The following is a 17,865-nucleotide window of genomic DNA, read 5'->3' on the forward strand; positions in this document are numbered from 1 at the left end:
ACTTGGGCATACGCGCAACAAATTAGTTAAAAGATTATTTTGTACAATTTTGTCCTTTTGTCTTGTTAAATAAATATTAAACTGAACTAATTAATGATCTCTAAGCCTTAATAATGGACAAAATCAGTGATTAAATGAATTCAGATTGTCAGGTAAATATGAACACATGGAAAAAATAATATTTGGGTGCACACAAACCAAGACTGAATGGGATTCCTTTGACAGGGCATTTAGAAAAATGTTGTTAACTTTGATAAACACTTCTCTTTAGAAAAAAAAAATTGAGTGGCTATGCAGATGTTGAGCTGTGAAAACATGCAAGTATCCAGCAGCTGACTCCTTTGTTTTACCTATTTTTCATGTCATTATAGAAAGACGACATCACAGAGATTCCAAAGCGGAAGTCTCTCTCCTGCAGTAATAGGTTTTCACACGACATATTAACAGCCATCAGTGTAAAGACAAACATTCTGTGGCTCTCTGGTGTTTCAGTTAATACAGACGTGTTCTGGGAGACTGCAGATTGAACAGATTTACAAGGTCTGAACGGCCCCGCGAGACCAATCACCGACAGTAAACACATAACTCTCGCACAACAACACTCGGGAGGAGGCTAAAAGTGCCAAACCGACCACGTAAAAAATATAACCAAACCAGACAAAATCGTTTCGAAATAATTTATTCAGTTATACAAATACAAAACACCTCTCTCACTCAGTTATCATAAAATAGGCAGGTTCTTGGCCGTGTTTGCCAAATCCCCTCGATGTGTCAACGTGGATCTGCGCTCCCCAGAAACCCAACAGCAATTACAATGCAGCTCTGATGGATTTTTACCTACAGTATATGAAGAGAAACTCCATTGCTACTTAAGAAAATATGATTCTGTGAGGTTTATGTTTTTTTAACCCCGCCCACCCCACTAACAAGCAGCTCACATATGTGGAACGGAAAACAAGTCCAGTTTGATGTAGCACTGTAAATCAATGCTCTCAGTTTACGCAAGACAAAAATTGTGATCACAGACAAAAATCATCTCATTTTGTTCCGATAGCAACAGCAACATTTGCGACAGTTTCCCACAATCCATTGGTGCCTCTCTTACTACACTCTGAAGCCAGAAAATGAACTGATGATACGCTAGACAGAATGAAATTCAAGTCATATTTATTAAAACTGGTTTCTCCCAATCGGAACAACACATAAATACACACAAGGAAGGCGGCGATGGGTGGGGGGTTGGTGGACGTTGACAAACGAGGGAAAATAGGGAAAGGACGGGGGGTTTAAAAGCTTCATGTGAAAACATCATTTTTGCATGTCATTTTGTCTTGTGCTTTGGCCTTTAAAAAAAAAAGGGAAAATGCATCACACGAGTAGCGTTTGGCTGGATGTACCCTTAGAGAGCAACAGCTTAATTAAAAAGGTAAAAGTTTTTTGATTTGACCTAAAACCATAAAGAGGTGTTCTATTGTAGGTGATAAACAAACAACAAAAAAAGCTTTCTAAAGTCTCTTGTTCCATTTTGTGTGCCCAAGCTCGGTCCTCGCTCCGTTCCGTCGCTGTAAAAATGACTGCTCGTGGACTTCGTATGTGTCCGTATGTCTTTTTGCTGCCGTCCAAAATAGTGTAGCTCATTAAAATAAGATAAAGGTTCGGTTCGTTTCAGCTGTGTCCTACTGTGATTCAGCAGGAAGCCGAAGTTCTCCCTGCGTCCGTCAGACTGATCCTCGAGCAAAACAAACAGAGGCTGACGGTCGTCGCCCTGTCGTCCGTTGAAGACGTGGTGGACGTTCAGACGAGTTCGAGTACCTGCACAGAGAGGAAACACAGCACCGTTATGTTACCTGTGGGTCCATTAAGATCCGTTTACAGCCGTATTATAGCCATAAAGATTAGTCAAGAGGCAGAAAATCAGTAATGTCTAACGCTAAAAACAGCTGCTAATTTTGTTGATTCAGACACTGCGTTCCATTTGTGGAACGCAGAATACTTTTACCATTAATAGCACTTCTTCTGTCACAGTGCAACATCTCATGCAGTTCTCAAACACGGGGTCAGGACCCATAAATGGGTCATAAGATTATTTCTTAGCTTTTAATTAAAAATTTAATTTTACTCCTTTAGAAATGATTTGTTCGCCAATTCAATATATAAGCTGTTACCATTTTTAATAAATATTTAATTATGATTGACAATGACAATATATTTTTTTGATAAAAAAATCCAATTAATTGTTCAGCCCTACTTCAAATATGCCTGAAAATGTCTTGAATCTTTAAAAAAAGTCTATCCCCAAATACAAAATTTGTACAAACCTTGATTGTTCCTTGACTGTTTGCAGCAATCAGCACATTAGACTCCTGAAACAAAAAAATATATGATTATGGAAGATTATTACATTTTAAACAGCTGTACATCAGAGACTGTTCATGAATTTACCAAATCATTAAATGAGAGAATAAGGTGTTAATAATAACAAGGTGAACTCACTCCATCAGGCAGTGCCCTCCAGCACACAGCACTGACAAACTCGTTTGTGTCGTCCTCCTTCTTGTCTTTGTCCAGGACACTCTTCACCGTGTCAAACTTGAAGGTTAACAACGTCTTAGAAAGTCCTTTGTAGTAAAGGTACAGGGAGTTGTTCTCACTGCCTGTAGAAACACACACACACAAAAACATCAAATGTAACTGTCACACTGGTGTTTCTGTGACAAAAGAAAGAAAGACAATGAAAGAGACAATGAGGGGAATGTGGTTATCAGTAAATAAGGTGATTGTGTGGCCAAAGTGAGCAGAGATGTCACTGGATATGATAATTAAGACACTGTTTGACACTCAAAAACTAGTTTCTCCTTACATATTAAAGAAGAAAGATGCTCAAGGACAAGGACAGTAAAAAAAAAAAAAAAACTACACTTGATCGTGAAAGATAGTGTAGCATCAGTAAGTCAGTTAAGTGTCAGGTATGGAAACAGTTTGTGTTTAAGGTGGATAAATGGTTGCACAAGCACATAAAGTGCTTTCTGCTCTGTGCTGTTGTGTTTTTATGCTTTTTTTATTTTAGGTTTATGGTTAAAGGGACGATTGCTTATTCCTAAACCACAACCCATAGAAAAAAAACATCGATTTTACTTCACGGCACACAGGAGTTGTTGATCTACTGCTGTCTCCATCAGTCAAGTTTAAATGCGTAATTGTGACTTTTGTGTTTGATGTACTTAATGTTGAAGACACAAACTTAACAAAAACAGGCAGCAGTAGACGAACAGCTCCTGTGTCTGTGAGCTAAAAACACTGATTTCCACGTTGGACTTCAGCGCAGATGAATGAGCCGTTTACAAACTTCAGTTTCCATTTGAAAAATGCCGTGAAACAATGGGATAAAACTGAAATATCCCTTAAAATACATGGCATTCATAATTTTTTTCCCCCTGTGGTATTTAATCATGTTATTCTGCTGGTGTTGGTCCAGACGACTACATTTCTGGTGTTTGCGACATCCCTGACAGTGAGGAGTTTCCAATTGTGCCGTGGTGGCTTTGCATTGCAGCAACAATTACTTTTGAGTCTTGATTCAAAGTGAATGCTCACCACAGGCGACATAGTCTCCATTAGAAGCCAGGCCGACGAAGTTCTTCTCGTTGATGTGACCCTTGAAGGAGCGCAGACAGTGGGTTTTGTTGACGTTCCACAGCTTCAGTTGACTGTCTGTTGAACTGAGAGTAAAGAAAACCCAAACATGTCAAATAAAGTCGTGATGTCATTTGAAGGATAACAATTATCAAAAAGTAAGTATGAAATAGTAACAGTGTGTCAGGAATTTAAACAGAAAAGAAATAAGTATCTAAACATGCAAAACTACAGGAGATAGTGTATTTTTAATGTATTTTAAAAAATTTCCAGACATTGCAATAAAAAGGCAGAAATGACTTACGCAGAGACAATTTCCTCTCCGTTGACAAACTTGGCATAAGACACCGCTTTCCTGTGGCCTTTGAACACCATGATTGGCTGCTTAGTGTTGCGGAGATCGTAGTAGTGGACACAGTGATCTTTGAAGAGGGATTTAAAAAAACAACAAAATAAGTAATGGTATGTGTTTAAAGGGGACAGGACACACAATAGCATCATATCATTGCTCTGGAGGAAGAAATTTGCTCATCTGGACAAAGTTTTTTTGTCCACACCCAACACACAACCTCACACTGCTCCTAATCTTACCTGCACAGCCGAAGGCCAGATGATATCTGGAGGTTGGGCTGAATTTTACGCAGCACACGTTGGCCTTGGCCTCGATGCTGGCTACAGAGTTGTCAAGATTAGTTGACCATAACTTCACTGGAAAGAAGGGAAATGAGACATGGGAGAACATTAGGACATTAGTCCCTCGGTTAAAGCGCAGACGAATAAAGGAGTGGAAACCTGGAATATAATCGAATGTGAATAAATTCACCTTTAGCGTCATCGGAACCAGAGGCTAAGAGCTTGGGGTCCATCAGGTTGAAGTCGACGCTCCAACACCTTTTTTCATGCTCCTGAAAATAAAACAGAGGAAACCTTGAAAACCTGTCACTGTTAATTATAATTACTGTTGTTTTAATCTGTGATCTTTAGCGTAGTCATTAACTCATTGGCTGCCATTGACTGCTCTGAAAATGGCTGGCAGCCAATGTTAAATGTTCTGCTCATATACAGTGTCACATCTTCCTGTGTCACTAATTGTTCTGCTCCATAATTTATTTGGAATTTGCATCACAGTTGATGTGCAAAGGCCTTTACAATCTCTAAATATTGGGGGGAAAAAAAGGTATCATACCTGATAAACCTTGGATCTCTGGCCAGTGAATCCATCCCACAGGATGACTGTTCCCTCATAGTCACTGCTGGCCAGAAGGTTCTTGTGATAGCTGCTCCAGCTGATACAGCTGCGACAACAACACAGGGGTCAATACAGTGAATCAGCACCGCTATGGGCTGGAAATGTTTGGTTATCATAAATAGCTCTCATAGCTTTTGTCACTCTATGAAATCATCAATCAACCAGAAGCAGTGGAACTGCAAAAATGTAGATTTAGTGACTGTAAATGAAAGTCCTGTCACATCTGATGAAAAGTTACATGGTGAATGAAGGTCCAACTACGATCCTTCCCCCTTTAGTGATTAATGAGCGATCAATGTAAGAACAGAGACTGTGATCTTTGACTTTAAAAATACTAGTTTACACATCATGGCTCAGAATAAAATCCATTCACCGTCTGTCTTTATAAACAGAGACTATGAACACATTCAGACAGCTGTTTGGTTGTTAATAAGTTACTCCACACTCACACAGGACCCAACTATTCATCTAGTCGGCATTTGTTATTTTCCCCCTTACCTGATTTTGGAATTACAGGTCATTTCGTTGACAGGGTAGTGGATGTCCACTGCGTCCTGGATCACAGTGCCGTACTCAAACACCTTGATCTTCTTGGTCACACCAGCGATGGCAAAGTAGTCACAGTCGCGGTCAAACTCAATACTGAGAGAGAAGTGAGAACAAACATCAAGAGAACATAGTCAACACTTGACACTTAAATAAAAATAATAGATTATGTAATGAGTGAAAACATTATGTGAGAAACCGTGAGGTTGTAGGCTCACTTTACACCCAATTACAGGTATGTATTTTGTCCCTGTTAAATAACAAATTAATATGTAAAAAAAAAAAAAAAATAAAAAAAAATTAAAATAAAAAAATCAGTATTTAAAAAGGCAGAAAAATAATAATTCAAGGTCTGTGTTTTTAAGAAACATGAAAAATGAGAACCAATATCACCAATAACGTGATTATTAACCTGATTAATTGAAATTGTGTAGGCCTACATGGAAAATGCTTAAAAATGTACAATAGTCAAGGACGTAAAGAAATAATTTATCTATAAGGGAAACCATGTTTTAAAGATGACAAACGATTGTGACCAACGACAATATAAATTGCGATGATGGCAAATTTGTGCATAATTTACAGCCATATCTGTAATATACTATAGTTTTGAATTAGCAAATGAATAATTTCCAAGAGATGCTTCGTAAATTCATTAAAACACATGTTACTTAATACATACATATATCAATCTTAATGAAAAGGTTAAAAGAAATGGTGCAAATGTGCAGACCCAAAAAACATATGTGGGTCAAAACCCAGTCTTAGGGAAGTTGTAATTGTGAGTTATATTTTAACATACCTGGAGACAATACTGGAGCCGTTGTAGAGGTCACTAGCGTAGGAGAGAGTCGCCAGAGGCCGAACAGAGTTGTAGCGCGTGAACTTGGACAAACACTCCATGAAATCATCGAGTTGGTTCAAGTTCCTGCCCTCATCTGAAATCAACACATGTGTAAGGATACAATATAAAAGACTTTTATTAACAGCACGTGTGATGTATTAATCTGTGAGTGTTGATTTGTTTTCTTTTTTTCAGCATGAAAACTCTTGAGAACCACTGCTCTGTGAGATCCGGTACCTGTGATGCGTGACATTTTGTTGGAGAAGTAGCACTGCTCTAGATCCTCAAAATGAGCCGTCAGCCTCTTTCTTCTTGACGCCAGCGTGCTGTTGTACCAGGTCTGTCGTTTTCCCTGAGAAAAATAAACAAATGATTAAATAAACACAGTGGTCAAGAGTGCAGTCAAATCATGTAAACATTAATTTTGTTATACTCTATTAGTCTTAAATTAAAAAAGAGGGCTGCAACTAAAGATTATTTCTCAATCGATTTGTTGATTGGTCCACTATTGAGGTTTTAGAAACTCTAATCAACTCTTCTCCACATTTCCTGATGTTCTTAAATGCCTTGTTTCATCCACAAATAAAAATGATTCAGCAGTTGTTGCGATTTCTTTGTTATATGGAGCAAACAAACCAGAATATTTACATTTAAGAAGTTGAACAAAATCAGAAAGCCTGTTTTAATTATTTACAAAAACACTAAAAAAAAAAAAACAGTTAATTGATTATTGGTTCATGTGCAGAGGTTTTTTTTTTGGTTTGTTTGTTTTTGGAAATCACTGACAGACTTTTTCTACTACTTCTTTTAAACAAAATAAATTTGATGCCCAGACTGTGAAAAAAACAACAAAAGTAATACCTGGGGTGTTCCACCAAATCCTGGAGGCTGGCTGTAGTCTGGTGGATCAATAATACTACTACAGCTGTTCAAAAACACAAACACAGAAAGAATATAAGACACAATATACAATGATGCTCTGATATGTTCACTCTGATATGCTAGAGTGTGTGTGTGTATGATCTGATGTATTAAATCCAAGTTACTGCTTCATGAAAAGTAGTCGTAATCAAACAAAAAGGCAAAACATCATCACAGTGAGCTCATATCTGTGCAGGGGGAGGAGTTTATATTTTAATTTCCAAAAGGAATTGGATGTGGTTATTAATACTGTGTAGATGAGAATGATGATAAAGGAGTAATTTCCTTTACAGAGAGAATTATTTGTCAGCACATTGTTCAGCAGGTACCTGGGCGCTGGTGAGGGAGCTTCGACGTTAGGTACCGTGCACTCTGCCTCCATCATTGGAGAATACAGTCCGCTCATTTCCTGGAGAACGACACAGATATAAACAATTTTATCTGTCTGCCGGTGACACGATAAGTGGATTCAGTTGTCGCCATTTCACAATATGTAATGTGGCTCCATACAATAATGCTTTACTGTCCCTTTAACGGGTTCTTTACCTCAACACGCTTAATGTCGTCTTCAAGAAAGTTGAGCTCTTTCTGCAGCTGCTCCAGTTGCTGTTGACAGAGCCAGAAACACATTGTTTTACATGCAACTTAAATTTTAAAAGGTTGAATTTTCTGTAGCACTTTTATATTTTCACAAGCTTTTATATTATGCATTTAAAAAAACAAACTAAAAACACCTCTCTCTTATTTCTTCTGGCTTCTTTAAGGAACTCCATGAGGATCTGTCTCTGAGCTGCTTGAGATTCCTAAAAAGAGTCACAGAACACATTTGCTTTTACCACCAATGAGACAAGAAGATGGTACTTAAAATTGTTTGTTGTCAGAGATCCACAAACGATACCTAGAAGTGGGCATTTGCAGTTTTTAAGAAATTTAAAAAGGAGCACAAAGGCACAGGAGGTAGTGACACACAGTCACCCCTGAGAACATGGCTGACTAAAAATGATTTTAGCCTCATAACAGAAGGTTCAACCTAATAAAATGTAAATCGGCTTAAATTTATGCTACCGTCGGAATATGATGACCACTTTATCTTGCGGTTAGACGGCAGGAAAATCAAGTTTATGCCACAGTTTGATACAAATGTGTCAGTTGGGTAAATTCGGATGAATTATGCAATTTAAATCATGGGGGTATGTTTTTGATTGATAAACGATTGATATTACCATTGTCAGTGAATTAAGTCTGAAATTTGACTTGCATAACAGCCGTACCATTTGCAGCATAACAAAAAAAAAGACAGAAAATTGACTGATGCACAAAAAAAATCTTTAGGACGATCCTATTAAAATCGTGGAACTATGCATCTCCATGACTTAATAGTATGAGGCTGAAGACATGAGAGACATGAGGTTGTGACATGCTGCATTGATCATGTTTCTAATTCAAGAGCATGCAGTTAATTCTGTCGTCTAATATGAAGCAAGTTGGTTTGAAAACTGCAAAGGTTGCGACTGCAGTAGCTACTTCCCTTTTCCTGCAACTTGTTTTAATATTGCACAGACTGACAAAAACAAGATAAAAAAAAAAGAGGATGTGTCCAGCTATCTGAGAGAGAGACGGAGATGTGTACCAGGTTTTTACTTCATTAACTGTGTCAGTGTGAACCAGTGAACAAAAGAACGCACACGCACGCACGCACACACGCACACACACACACACACACACTGGACCTAGTTAAGCATTTCTGGATAATCGTAGTCATACGACTCAGTAACACAGCCTGAATCTGGTGCCTGCATTAAAAAAAAAACAGTGGCATGTTAAAGTGTTCTGCATCGACAATGACCACATTCATTGTTATGGTAATGAATGACTAAATCAACTCCTCAGACTGTATAGAAGTTAATTATATACCTGCTCTCATGCGGAAAAGAAACGAATGCAGATGTAGCACAGAGGTAAATATCGTGGCTCCATATGACACAATTCTTCCATTTGTATTAATAAATGATAAGTAAATTAATCTGATTATTTAACTGTGGATCATTAAACAAAGAGTATGTAATTTCTGTCACTAAAAACAATAACAGAAGACCTAGTTTGACGATGTCGGGGAGCAGTGTGGGATCATGGGAATTGTCTTGTTGCCTCACTTGGTTCTCTTGCGCGTTTGCTCTGGATGGGAAGAGCTTTGACACCAGGGCTGGGTATCACAGGGTACCTCCCAGGTGGAAGTTACCTGGCTGAAGTACACAAATGTGAGGGAGAGTCCCTTCATCCACTTACTCACCGCCTCCAGCTGCTTCTTCTTCTGAACCAGGAGCTCCAGCATCAGATTAACGTTTGCCAAGTCCAAGTTCTCCTGGTCAGGACTCAAGACATCCTGGACAGCATTCCACCTGGAGCCGTTCTGAGAGTCACAGACACTATCAGTAACAAATAAAAGGCAGGGAAATGAATAGAGTAGGAGAATGAAACGAGTTATGCGAGTGCTGCGACTTACAGGATGATCTAATTTTAGTCTCTTCTCCTCCAACCGTTGTTTCTGCTTCAGGATCAGTTCATTGACTGGAACACAGTGGAAAGGGATGGAGTTAATGGTGGGAAGAAAGTAAATGAGAGGTGGAAGAGCTCCGTAAGTAATTTAGGCAGATAAGGTGTTTGATGTGACAACTTCTTGGATACAAATGACGAGCAATGATGCCACCATTAAGAAGCTACAGTGGGCAGGATCCCACAGAAATAGGGATGCCACTATAAGCACTACATAATGTCGGCCATAGTAAAATCAAATTAATGTTTTCAGGATGATTAGAACATATTTTGGCTGTGTGACATGAGACAAAACAGTTCCATTGCTGACTTTTCCTTGGTGAAAGCAGGACAGTTTACACAAATTTCACAGTCCTATGAATTATACCTACCGAGAAAGTTTGGATAAAGCTGATCTACATTATCCACAATATAGTTACACTTGGGACATCTGTTGCTGTCCTCAAGGCTCTGACGGATGCACCTGTAACTGTGGGGAAAAAGAGAAAGAACTGAATTGAACAGAGGAACTGAGTTCTCCTGTCAGCATCAGCATGTATCAGTGATGCACAGGATGGTGTTGGTTTGTTGTTGGTTCCTTTAAAAAGCCAAGATTGATTTAAGAGCTCCAAAAAGAATGTTATCCAAACACTTTGGGCCTTATATGTTTACTATTCCTATGATGATTCAGCCATTATATAAACATTACACACATTAATACATTTCTTGCTAATTATCCACACTTGTATTGATCATGCTTTAGTTGAAAAATGTAGGTTATAGCCAAAGGAAAATGTAATTAGATTTGGTTGGTGATGTACAGATCCAGATAGAGGATTTTTTTTTTTTTTTTAACTGCGAGATAAGGGAGTGTATAGAGCACCAGTCGTCGTGTGACAGTTTGTTGGCAAAGCTCCTGCAAAATGAACCGCACCATTGCCGACTAAGAGTTCACTGTGCACTTACAATCCATGTACTGAGCAATACATCACAGAACCTGGCAGACTGAATATATCAGACCTTGCAATACCCCCGGGTGATTTTCACAGATATGGAAAAAGCTGGAGCAGACATTACAACATCTTCAACTCACTGATAAACATTTACCTCATTTAACCCTGGAGAATGCTTATACATCACAATAAAAGCATGTAAAATATTAAACAAGATATTTAAGCATGCTTTACATGCAAGTACTTTAACATAAGAAGTGTAAAAATTACAGCTGGAAGAGGATGCTGCGAATCTAGAGGCAAACTTCATATACTTCTACTGTATATTGCGCTTGTTTTGAGTGGGTTTTTTTTTATAGCAGTGATCCAGTTCTGTTGGCCTCGGGATCTTTGGTGATCTGGTAAAATGTTCTCCCATTAGCTCATCCCGAACTACCTTAGCTTCCAGGTGCACAACAGTTATCCACACACGTTTACTTTTTTAGGAATATAGCTGGTGAGTTGTCTTGACATATTGTCTGGTATATGCCAGTCTATGGATGTGAAAGGTGCTGGTTCCTGCCAAAATGGAGTTGCTTTGATTGCGTGGCGCCAGCTACGAGAGCCCTATAAGAAACTGAGCAGTGTTGGCGGATGTTTTTGCTCTCTGAGTGCTTTCTCTAGTGGTTTTTAAGGGGCTTGACAGATGGAGATGAAAGTTAGGGCCTCCTCCATCCTCTCCTGAAAGAACCTCTGACAAACATGTTTGTGACATCTCTGGCACATCACGTTAATCATCAGGAAAACATTGATCCACTTACCAGAAACTGTGTCCACACTTTGTCATGTATGCCTCTTCAATCATTTCGAAGCAAATGGGACTGGAAAAAAGCAGATTAACAGTGTTAAAAAAAAAATACTCCCAAAACACGACACTTTCCCATTACAGTTCATTTTTTAACGGTGACAGAAAGGAAAATGCATCTGAGTGTGTTTGAAAACTAACCAAACAAAATCGTTGCTTTTATCTTCGTATGAGTTCAGCAGGCCGTTGTGTAAAGGTGCTTGATGGAGGGATTTCTTTCTGCTGCCTGAGGACGTAGAGGGTCTGCCCAGGGAAGCAAACCCGCCCCGGGACGACGGAACGGCGGCCAAACTTGGCACCGACGACAAGCCACCGTCGCCGGCTGCTGCAAGGGTCCGGCTGGGTACAACATTCCCCGAATTGTTCCCATTACTTGTGACGGCGTTGCTGCCTCCAGCGCCTCCCGTGCTGCTGCTGCTGCTGCTGCTTGTGCTGGGCACAGAACTCGCCCCGCCAGCGCTTTGCTGTGACCGGTTGCTTGACATCACGCGAGGCCGACAAGAAACCCCGAAATCCGCTGCGTTGTTGTTGCTCAAAGCATCCGGACGGGTTGGCCGTTTTTAACAGGTCGGTGAGCTAGCTGGCTCGCTTGTGTGCTAGCATCCTGGGAGAACGCAACGGCGCCCGAACGTCCAGTTTTTAAACGTGCCCGCAGCAGTCTGCCTCACTCCCGCCACTGACGGAGCACAAGGACAGAAGTGTGCGTGTTACCGGAAAAATGCAAACAAATACGAACACAAGAGCTAACAACAGCCACAACTGCGCTGTCTAGGAGATTAGCCGGCTAGCAACTGTTAGCCACAGACAGGAATCGCTTGAGCTTCCTCGATTATCCAGTGTTGCTCTTCTTAACTTTCGGTTAACGCCCTCTAGCGAGATGGAGTTGAACTGTATGTTTACCACTTTCACCCGCAGGGGCGGCCCTAGACACTTTGAATTTTGATTTGTCACATGATAACGACAAATCTTATCTGTACTGAATCAGAACATTGACTTTTAATGTCTTATATAATCAAACTGGATAATATAATTGTGACACTAAATGCTTATTTTGAGGATATTTAATGTCAACTTTTTTCTTCTCAGCTTTCCACCACATCACATAGTATATGTATAGTATTAAAGACATTAAACATTATTGAGATACGGGGGGAAAACACCAAATCAAATATAGCCATATATATTCCAAGGACATTTCAAGAGACTTCAAAGGCCCCAGGACAAAGGAACACGGGGGGCCCCTGCATCGAAGCTCCCCAAGCCGGGGGCCCCAGATAATTGCCCGTTTTGCAATGCCCCATGTTCCTGTCCACATTTAAAACATTAATTTAAGTCAAAACATTTAATGTAGAAACGTTTTGATGCAAGTTTTATTTTTTTATTTTTTTGTTAAAGGGGACATATTATACCCTATTTCCCCCATTAAAATAGTTCCCTGGTGTCCTAATGAACATGTCAGTGACATGCTTTGGTCAAAATACCATAAGGATGAAGAATCATAGTAGTTCAATAACCCTGCTAAACCCGCCCCTTTCAGAACGCTCGGTTTTCGTGCAAGGTCCCTTTATATGCAAATGAGACACAGGCAAACACACACCCACTTCTTCCAGGGGGTTTCTGATTTGTCCTCTTTACAGCTCTATTCGTCTCCCCCTCCCTCCACTAGCTCTCTGACAATATCAACATGTCAGCGAGAGTGCCGTCACAGGAAGAGACGTCCTACATAAGGATCGAGCCAAACACTGTCCAACTGTAAATCAGATAAAAACACTTAGGAACAGAAGATCAGCGGTGACACAGAGAGTGCAGCACCGCTGCACAGAGAGTGCAGCACCGCTGATCGCCACCGCTGATCGCCAGCGGCGCGCTGAATAAACTGTATGTTGCTGTATCAGACCGGAGACTGTGCTCCGGAGACCTCACCACCGCTGACCAGCTCCGGTGCTCCGGCGAGCTGGCGATCAGCGGTGGCGATCACCGTGTAACGCGCCACCGCTGATCGCCAGCGGCGCGCTGAATAAACTGTATGTTGCTGTATCAGATCGTGTGTTCGTGTGTTCGCACCACTTCACATCAGACTGCAAACAGCGGTCGCCGCATTTAGTCAGGGGACGTATTTCACCGACGTACAAACACACACATTGTTAAGAAAAGATCGCATAGAGCTCATAACTGACCATTCTGACACGTCCTAATTAAACATATTTGTTCAGTACGTCCTCCATGACCGGAGCACAGACTCAGTCTGATACAATCACATAAAGCAGCTGTTTATGCAGCTCGCCGCTGACGATCAGCGGTGCTGCACTCTCTGTGCAGCGGTGCTACACTCTCTGTTTCACCGATAGCCTAAACTGCCGCTGGCGATCAGCTGATCGCCACCGCTGATCGCCAGCGGCGCGCTGAATAAACTGTATGTTGCTGTATCAGACCGGAGACTGTGCTCCGGAGACCTCACCACCGCTGACCACCTCCGGTGCTCCGGCGAGCTGGCGATCACCGTGTAACGCGCCACCGCTGTATCAGACAGTCTCCGGTCTGATACAGAAACATACAGTTTATTCAGCGCGCCGCTGCCGATCAGCGATCGCCAGCGGCAGTTTAGGCTATCGGTGACACAGAGAGTGTAGCACCGCTGCACAGAGAGTGCAGCACCGCTGATCGTCAGCGGCGAGCTGCATAAACAGCTGCTTTATGTGATTGTATCAGACTGAGTCTGTGCTCCGGTCATGGAGGACGTACTGAACAAATATGTTTAATTAGGACGTGTCAGAATGGTCAGTTATGAGCTCTATGTGATCTTTTCTTAACAATTTGTGTGTTTGTACGTCGGTGAAATACGTCCCCTGACTAAATATGGCAACCGCTGGCCGCAGTCTGATGTGAAGTGGTGCGAACACACGAACACACGATTGCTGACTTTATCCGGCACATTAGCTTCATATATAAAATCCTCTGTAAAACACTGTGCTCCACTGTGCAGCCACCAACAGCACACTTGTCCCGCCACGTTGACATAATACTGCTCTTCCTCCCTCGCCTGCACTCTGGCAGGGACAAGGTGGAGCTAAGGTGGAGCTTGCGAAGTAAACGTACTGGTGGGGCGGTAACATTCGCGGTGAAATGCGCATGCTGACGTCATAAGCGCAGGGAATTCAACATCGAGCGTTTTATCGCCTATACTTACACTAAGCGGAACCACGAAAACATGACGGAGTATTGTTTTTCCACACTTTGGCGACTGGTAGGGCCCCCAGAGTCCCAAATATCAGTATTAAAATGGTTAAAAAGTTGATTTTGCATAATATGTCCCCTTTAATATTAATGCACAAAATGCTGTTGTGTATTTTGCATTTTGCACAGTTTTGATTACTCGGGGTATAAACTGGAGGTTCAAGATTCTATTCTGCTTTCAAGAGTCACACCTATCACATTTAATTGTGAAAAGTAAGAATAAATGCTATGAATCAGTTATGTTGTATAATATCAATATCCAGTTTAGAACAATATAATGGTTAAATGACTTTAAAAGGACAAGTTCCTGTAAAAGAAAAAAAGTTTAACATTAAATGCCAAACATTATATTGGCTGTCAGGCAATCTAATGCCCCATAAATCTCATTTCAGTTTGTCATAAAGTTGCCTCCTCGCGTTTATTGTGTTTTTCTCCGCAGATGATGTTACATTGACACCAAAACAAAAAACAAAACAAAAAAACATCACATCCATGAAGTTGAAGCGAGGATCTGCGCCAAGACAAACATGTCATTCAAACATCCACCTGCAGCTTTGCAAATAAAACCTTGGGGAGCTCTAACATATTCATGCTCACAGTTTATCCAGCGCCGCTACTTGATTTTCCATTTTTACCTCCACGTGAGCAAACAAGGGGTCCTCCACGCTAGGCACGCACAACGTGGATTTTCCCCATGTTTTTGTTTGCGGAAGAAGTTTTTATATGTGTCATTATGGAGATCCGCTATGGGATGTGAAGCGAGGTTGTCAGCAAGAGGAAAATTACTGGACACATTGACGACGGATGGATTGATTTCGCCCTCCCCCCGACCAAGGACCACCGTGTAAAAATGTCTCTCTCTGTGCTGCACGGGTCAGACATGTTTAATTTAATGTGACTCAAAATACACTTGAAAATACAAGAATACTCCACATTTATGTAAAATGTCTGTCCAACTGCATTGAGAGATCAGTGTGTCATTTAGGAGTGTTCAGTGGCAGAACAAATGTCAATTTTCCATCATACAAACACAGCTACTTTTAACTTTTTTACTATGGTTTATTTGTTATTCTTGAATATGTTGCTACACTGATTGTGTGTGCAAAATACCACGTAGAGCCTTGGTCTTGACTGGCATTGCTAACAATGCCTAGCCCAAGATACATCGTAACAGGAGTGCGATGAACTTAAAAATTAAAGTTGTTTGGGTTTTCCTCTCTTCAAAATAAGGCTTTTATATGTAGGCTACGATCGGCAAGGGCCTTGCTTTACAGAGGCCACCATCTTGAGGCATTGTGTTTCTATGGTAGCCTGGGTGGACGTGTGTTTTGCAAGAATAGCTCTGCCCACCTTAATCTGATGGATAAACCAATGAAAAAGAAGGATTCAAGTGCAGAGAGAGAGGAAGAGAAGAGTTGTTTACATCCTTTCTGGTGTGTGAAGGCCACCGTAGTTCCCCTTGAAAGAGGGAGGAGTCAGCAGAGGTTGTTGCAATCTGCAGTCTTGCCATTAGATGTCAATAATTCTTACACAATGGACCTTTATGGTGGTTTCACAACTTTTAAACAAATAAGCGAAAATAATGAACCGTTCAAATTCCCTGAAACCTTGAATATAAATGATACGATTGTGTGTTGATGAAAGATGCCTGGTGTGAAACAATCATTGATCGGGAACCGCCCTTAAAATGGTGGCCAGTGAAAGAAACGTTTACTATAATGCAGTGTGTGTTTTCTTTTGATTTTGGTCTTTACCACTAGTGGTAAAATACTAATGACTTTGTTAAATTGCGCCATAGTTGCTGACGTATCGGTGATGTATCGTTTTTTTTAAAGTTATATGAAGACAACATAGAAAATAGATCATAGTGAACAACATCGGGCAATCAGACTTTATTTCTATAGCACCTTTCAGTGCAACTCAACTGGCGCTTTTCCATTATACAGTTCTAGCACGACTTGTCTCGGCTCAACTCTACTTGTTTATTTCGCTTTTCCATTAGTGATAGTACCTGATACCTGGTGCTTTAACCTCGTGCTACCAAGGTTCCAAGTGAGCTGAGCCGATACTAAAGGGTGACGTCAACAGACTGCCGTCCACTGATTGGTCAGAGAGTTTCAGCATCAAATTGAACAATGTCGAACTGGAGATCAGTTAGAAAGACTTAGAAATCCTGAAAACGTGCGTTAATCTCCAACATTTAGCAAAGAAAATGTCTCAAATCTCAATATTTTTATCAGAGGAGTCTGCTAACCCCCCCAACCAACACTTAAGAGTAACAAATACTAAATGTAAAATGGAAGTAAGGGGAGAAAGGAAATTATTTATCAATCAGTCCCAAGGGAAAAGACAAAAAAATATGTCAAGAACAAAAGAAAAATAAATATGCACATTTAAGTATTTTATATTTTTCCTTTTAAATCGTTAAATGCACAGCAACAGCTGACTGAATATAAGTGCCTTTTAGAGACATATGTGTGTGTGTAACAGCAATGTTGTTGCATGGGAGGTGAGGTGAGTGAGCAGCCGAGAGGTAAAGGTAATAATGAGGGTGTGCGGAGACATGAGTGAGTGAGTGAGTGAGTGAGTGAGTGAGTGAGTGAGGAAAAGTGGGTGTGAAAGACAGAGCGCGGGAGGAGAAGGGAAGACAGAGTGCGGGCCTCAGGGTCAGTGAGGTCAAGACCGACAAGCTCAGATGAAGGATAATCTGTGGAGGTTCCTTACAGTGGGGGGTGAGGCCCGGTAAAGCACACCCATTCAGACTCTCGCTCTCTCCCTCACTCACTCCACACCCCCAAAATCGCTCCGCTCTCTTCTTCTCTTTCTCCTCTGTCTCTTCTCCTTCATCCTCCCTCTCCCTCCCGGTTTTTTTTGTTGCTTTCACTTAAAACCCACCCCTCCCTCCTCTTTCTCGTTTCTTTTTTCTTTTTTTTCCCCCCACATACACACACACACCACCACCACCAACACAGTTGCAGCTGGATTTCAAAGGGCACTTTGCCAGCAGAAAAAGCTGAATGTTTAGCAGGCAGATCCCCTTAGTAAGGCAAGCTGGGATTGTGGAATTCCTGCCTCCCACTCTTTAGGAACTTTTCTTTTTTTTTTGCCC

The 17,865-nt window shown here is 40.9% G+C and overlaps 1 protein-coding gene across 1 annotated transcript; it reads right to left on the reverse strand.

Annotated features, from left to right (window-relative positions):
- Positions 1-663: 663 nt before the first annotated feature.
- On the reverse strand, positions 664-12,348 carry cop1 (COP1 E3 ubiquitin ligase). The gene is made up of 20 exons (XM_058624034.1): positions 11,664-12,348; positions 11,479-11,538; positions 10,118-10,215; positions 9,697-9,761; positions 9,484-9,603; positions 7,928-7,996; positions 7,740-7,799; positions 7,523-7,602; positions 7,134-7,197; positions 6,510-6,624; positions 6,231-6,366; positions 5,381-5,524; positions 4,820-4,928; positions 4,457-4,538; positions 4,225-4,341; positions 3,938-4,055; positions 3,595-3,719; positions 2,494-2,654; positions 2,319-2,363; positions 664-1,812 (listed from the first exon to the last, which is right to left on the reverse strand). Exons 1-20 carry the CDS (start codon positions 12,005-12,007, stop codon positions 1,795-1,797), a joined length of 2,130 nt encoding a protein of 709 aa, XP_058480017.1. The 5' UTR covers positions 12,008-12,348; the 3' UTR covers positions 664-1,794.
- Positions 12,349-17,865: the final 5,517 nt, after the last annotated feature.

The sequence above is a fragment of the Solea solea genome, chromosome 1, assembly GCF_958295425.1.
Source record: "Solea solea chromosome 1, fSolSol10.1, whole genome shotgun sequence".
NCBI lineage: Eukaryota > Metazoa > Chordata > Actinopteri > Pleuronectiformes > Soleidae > Solea > Solea solea.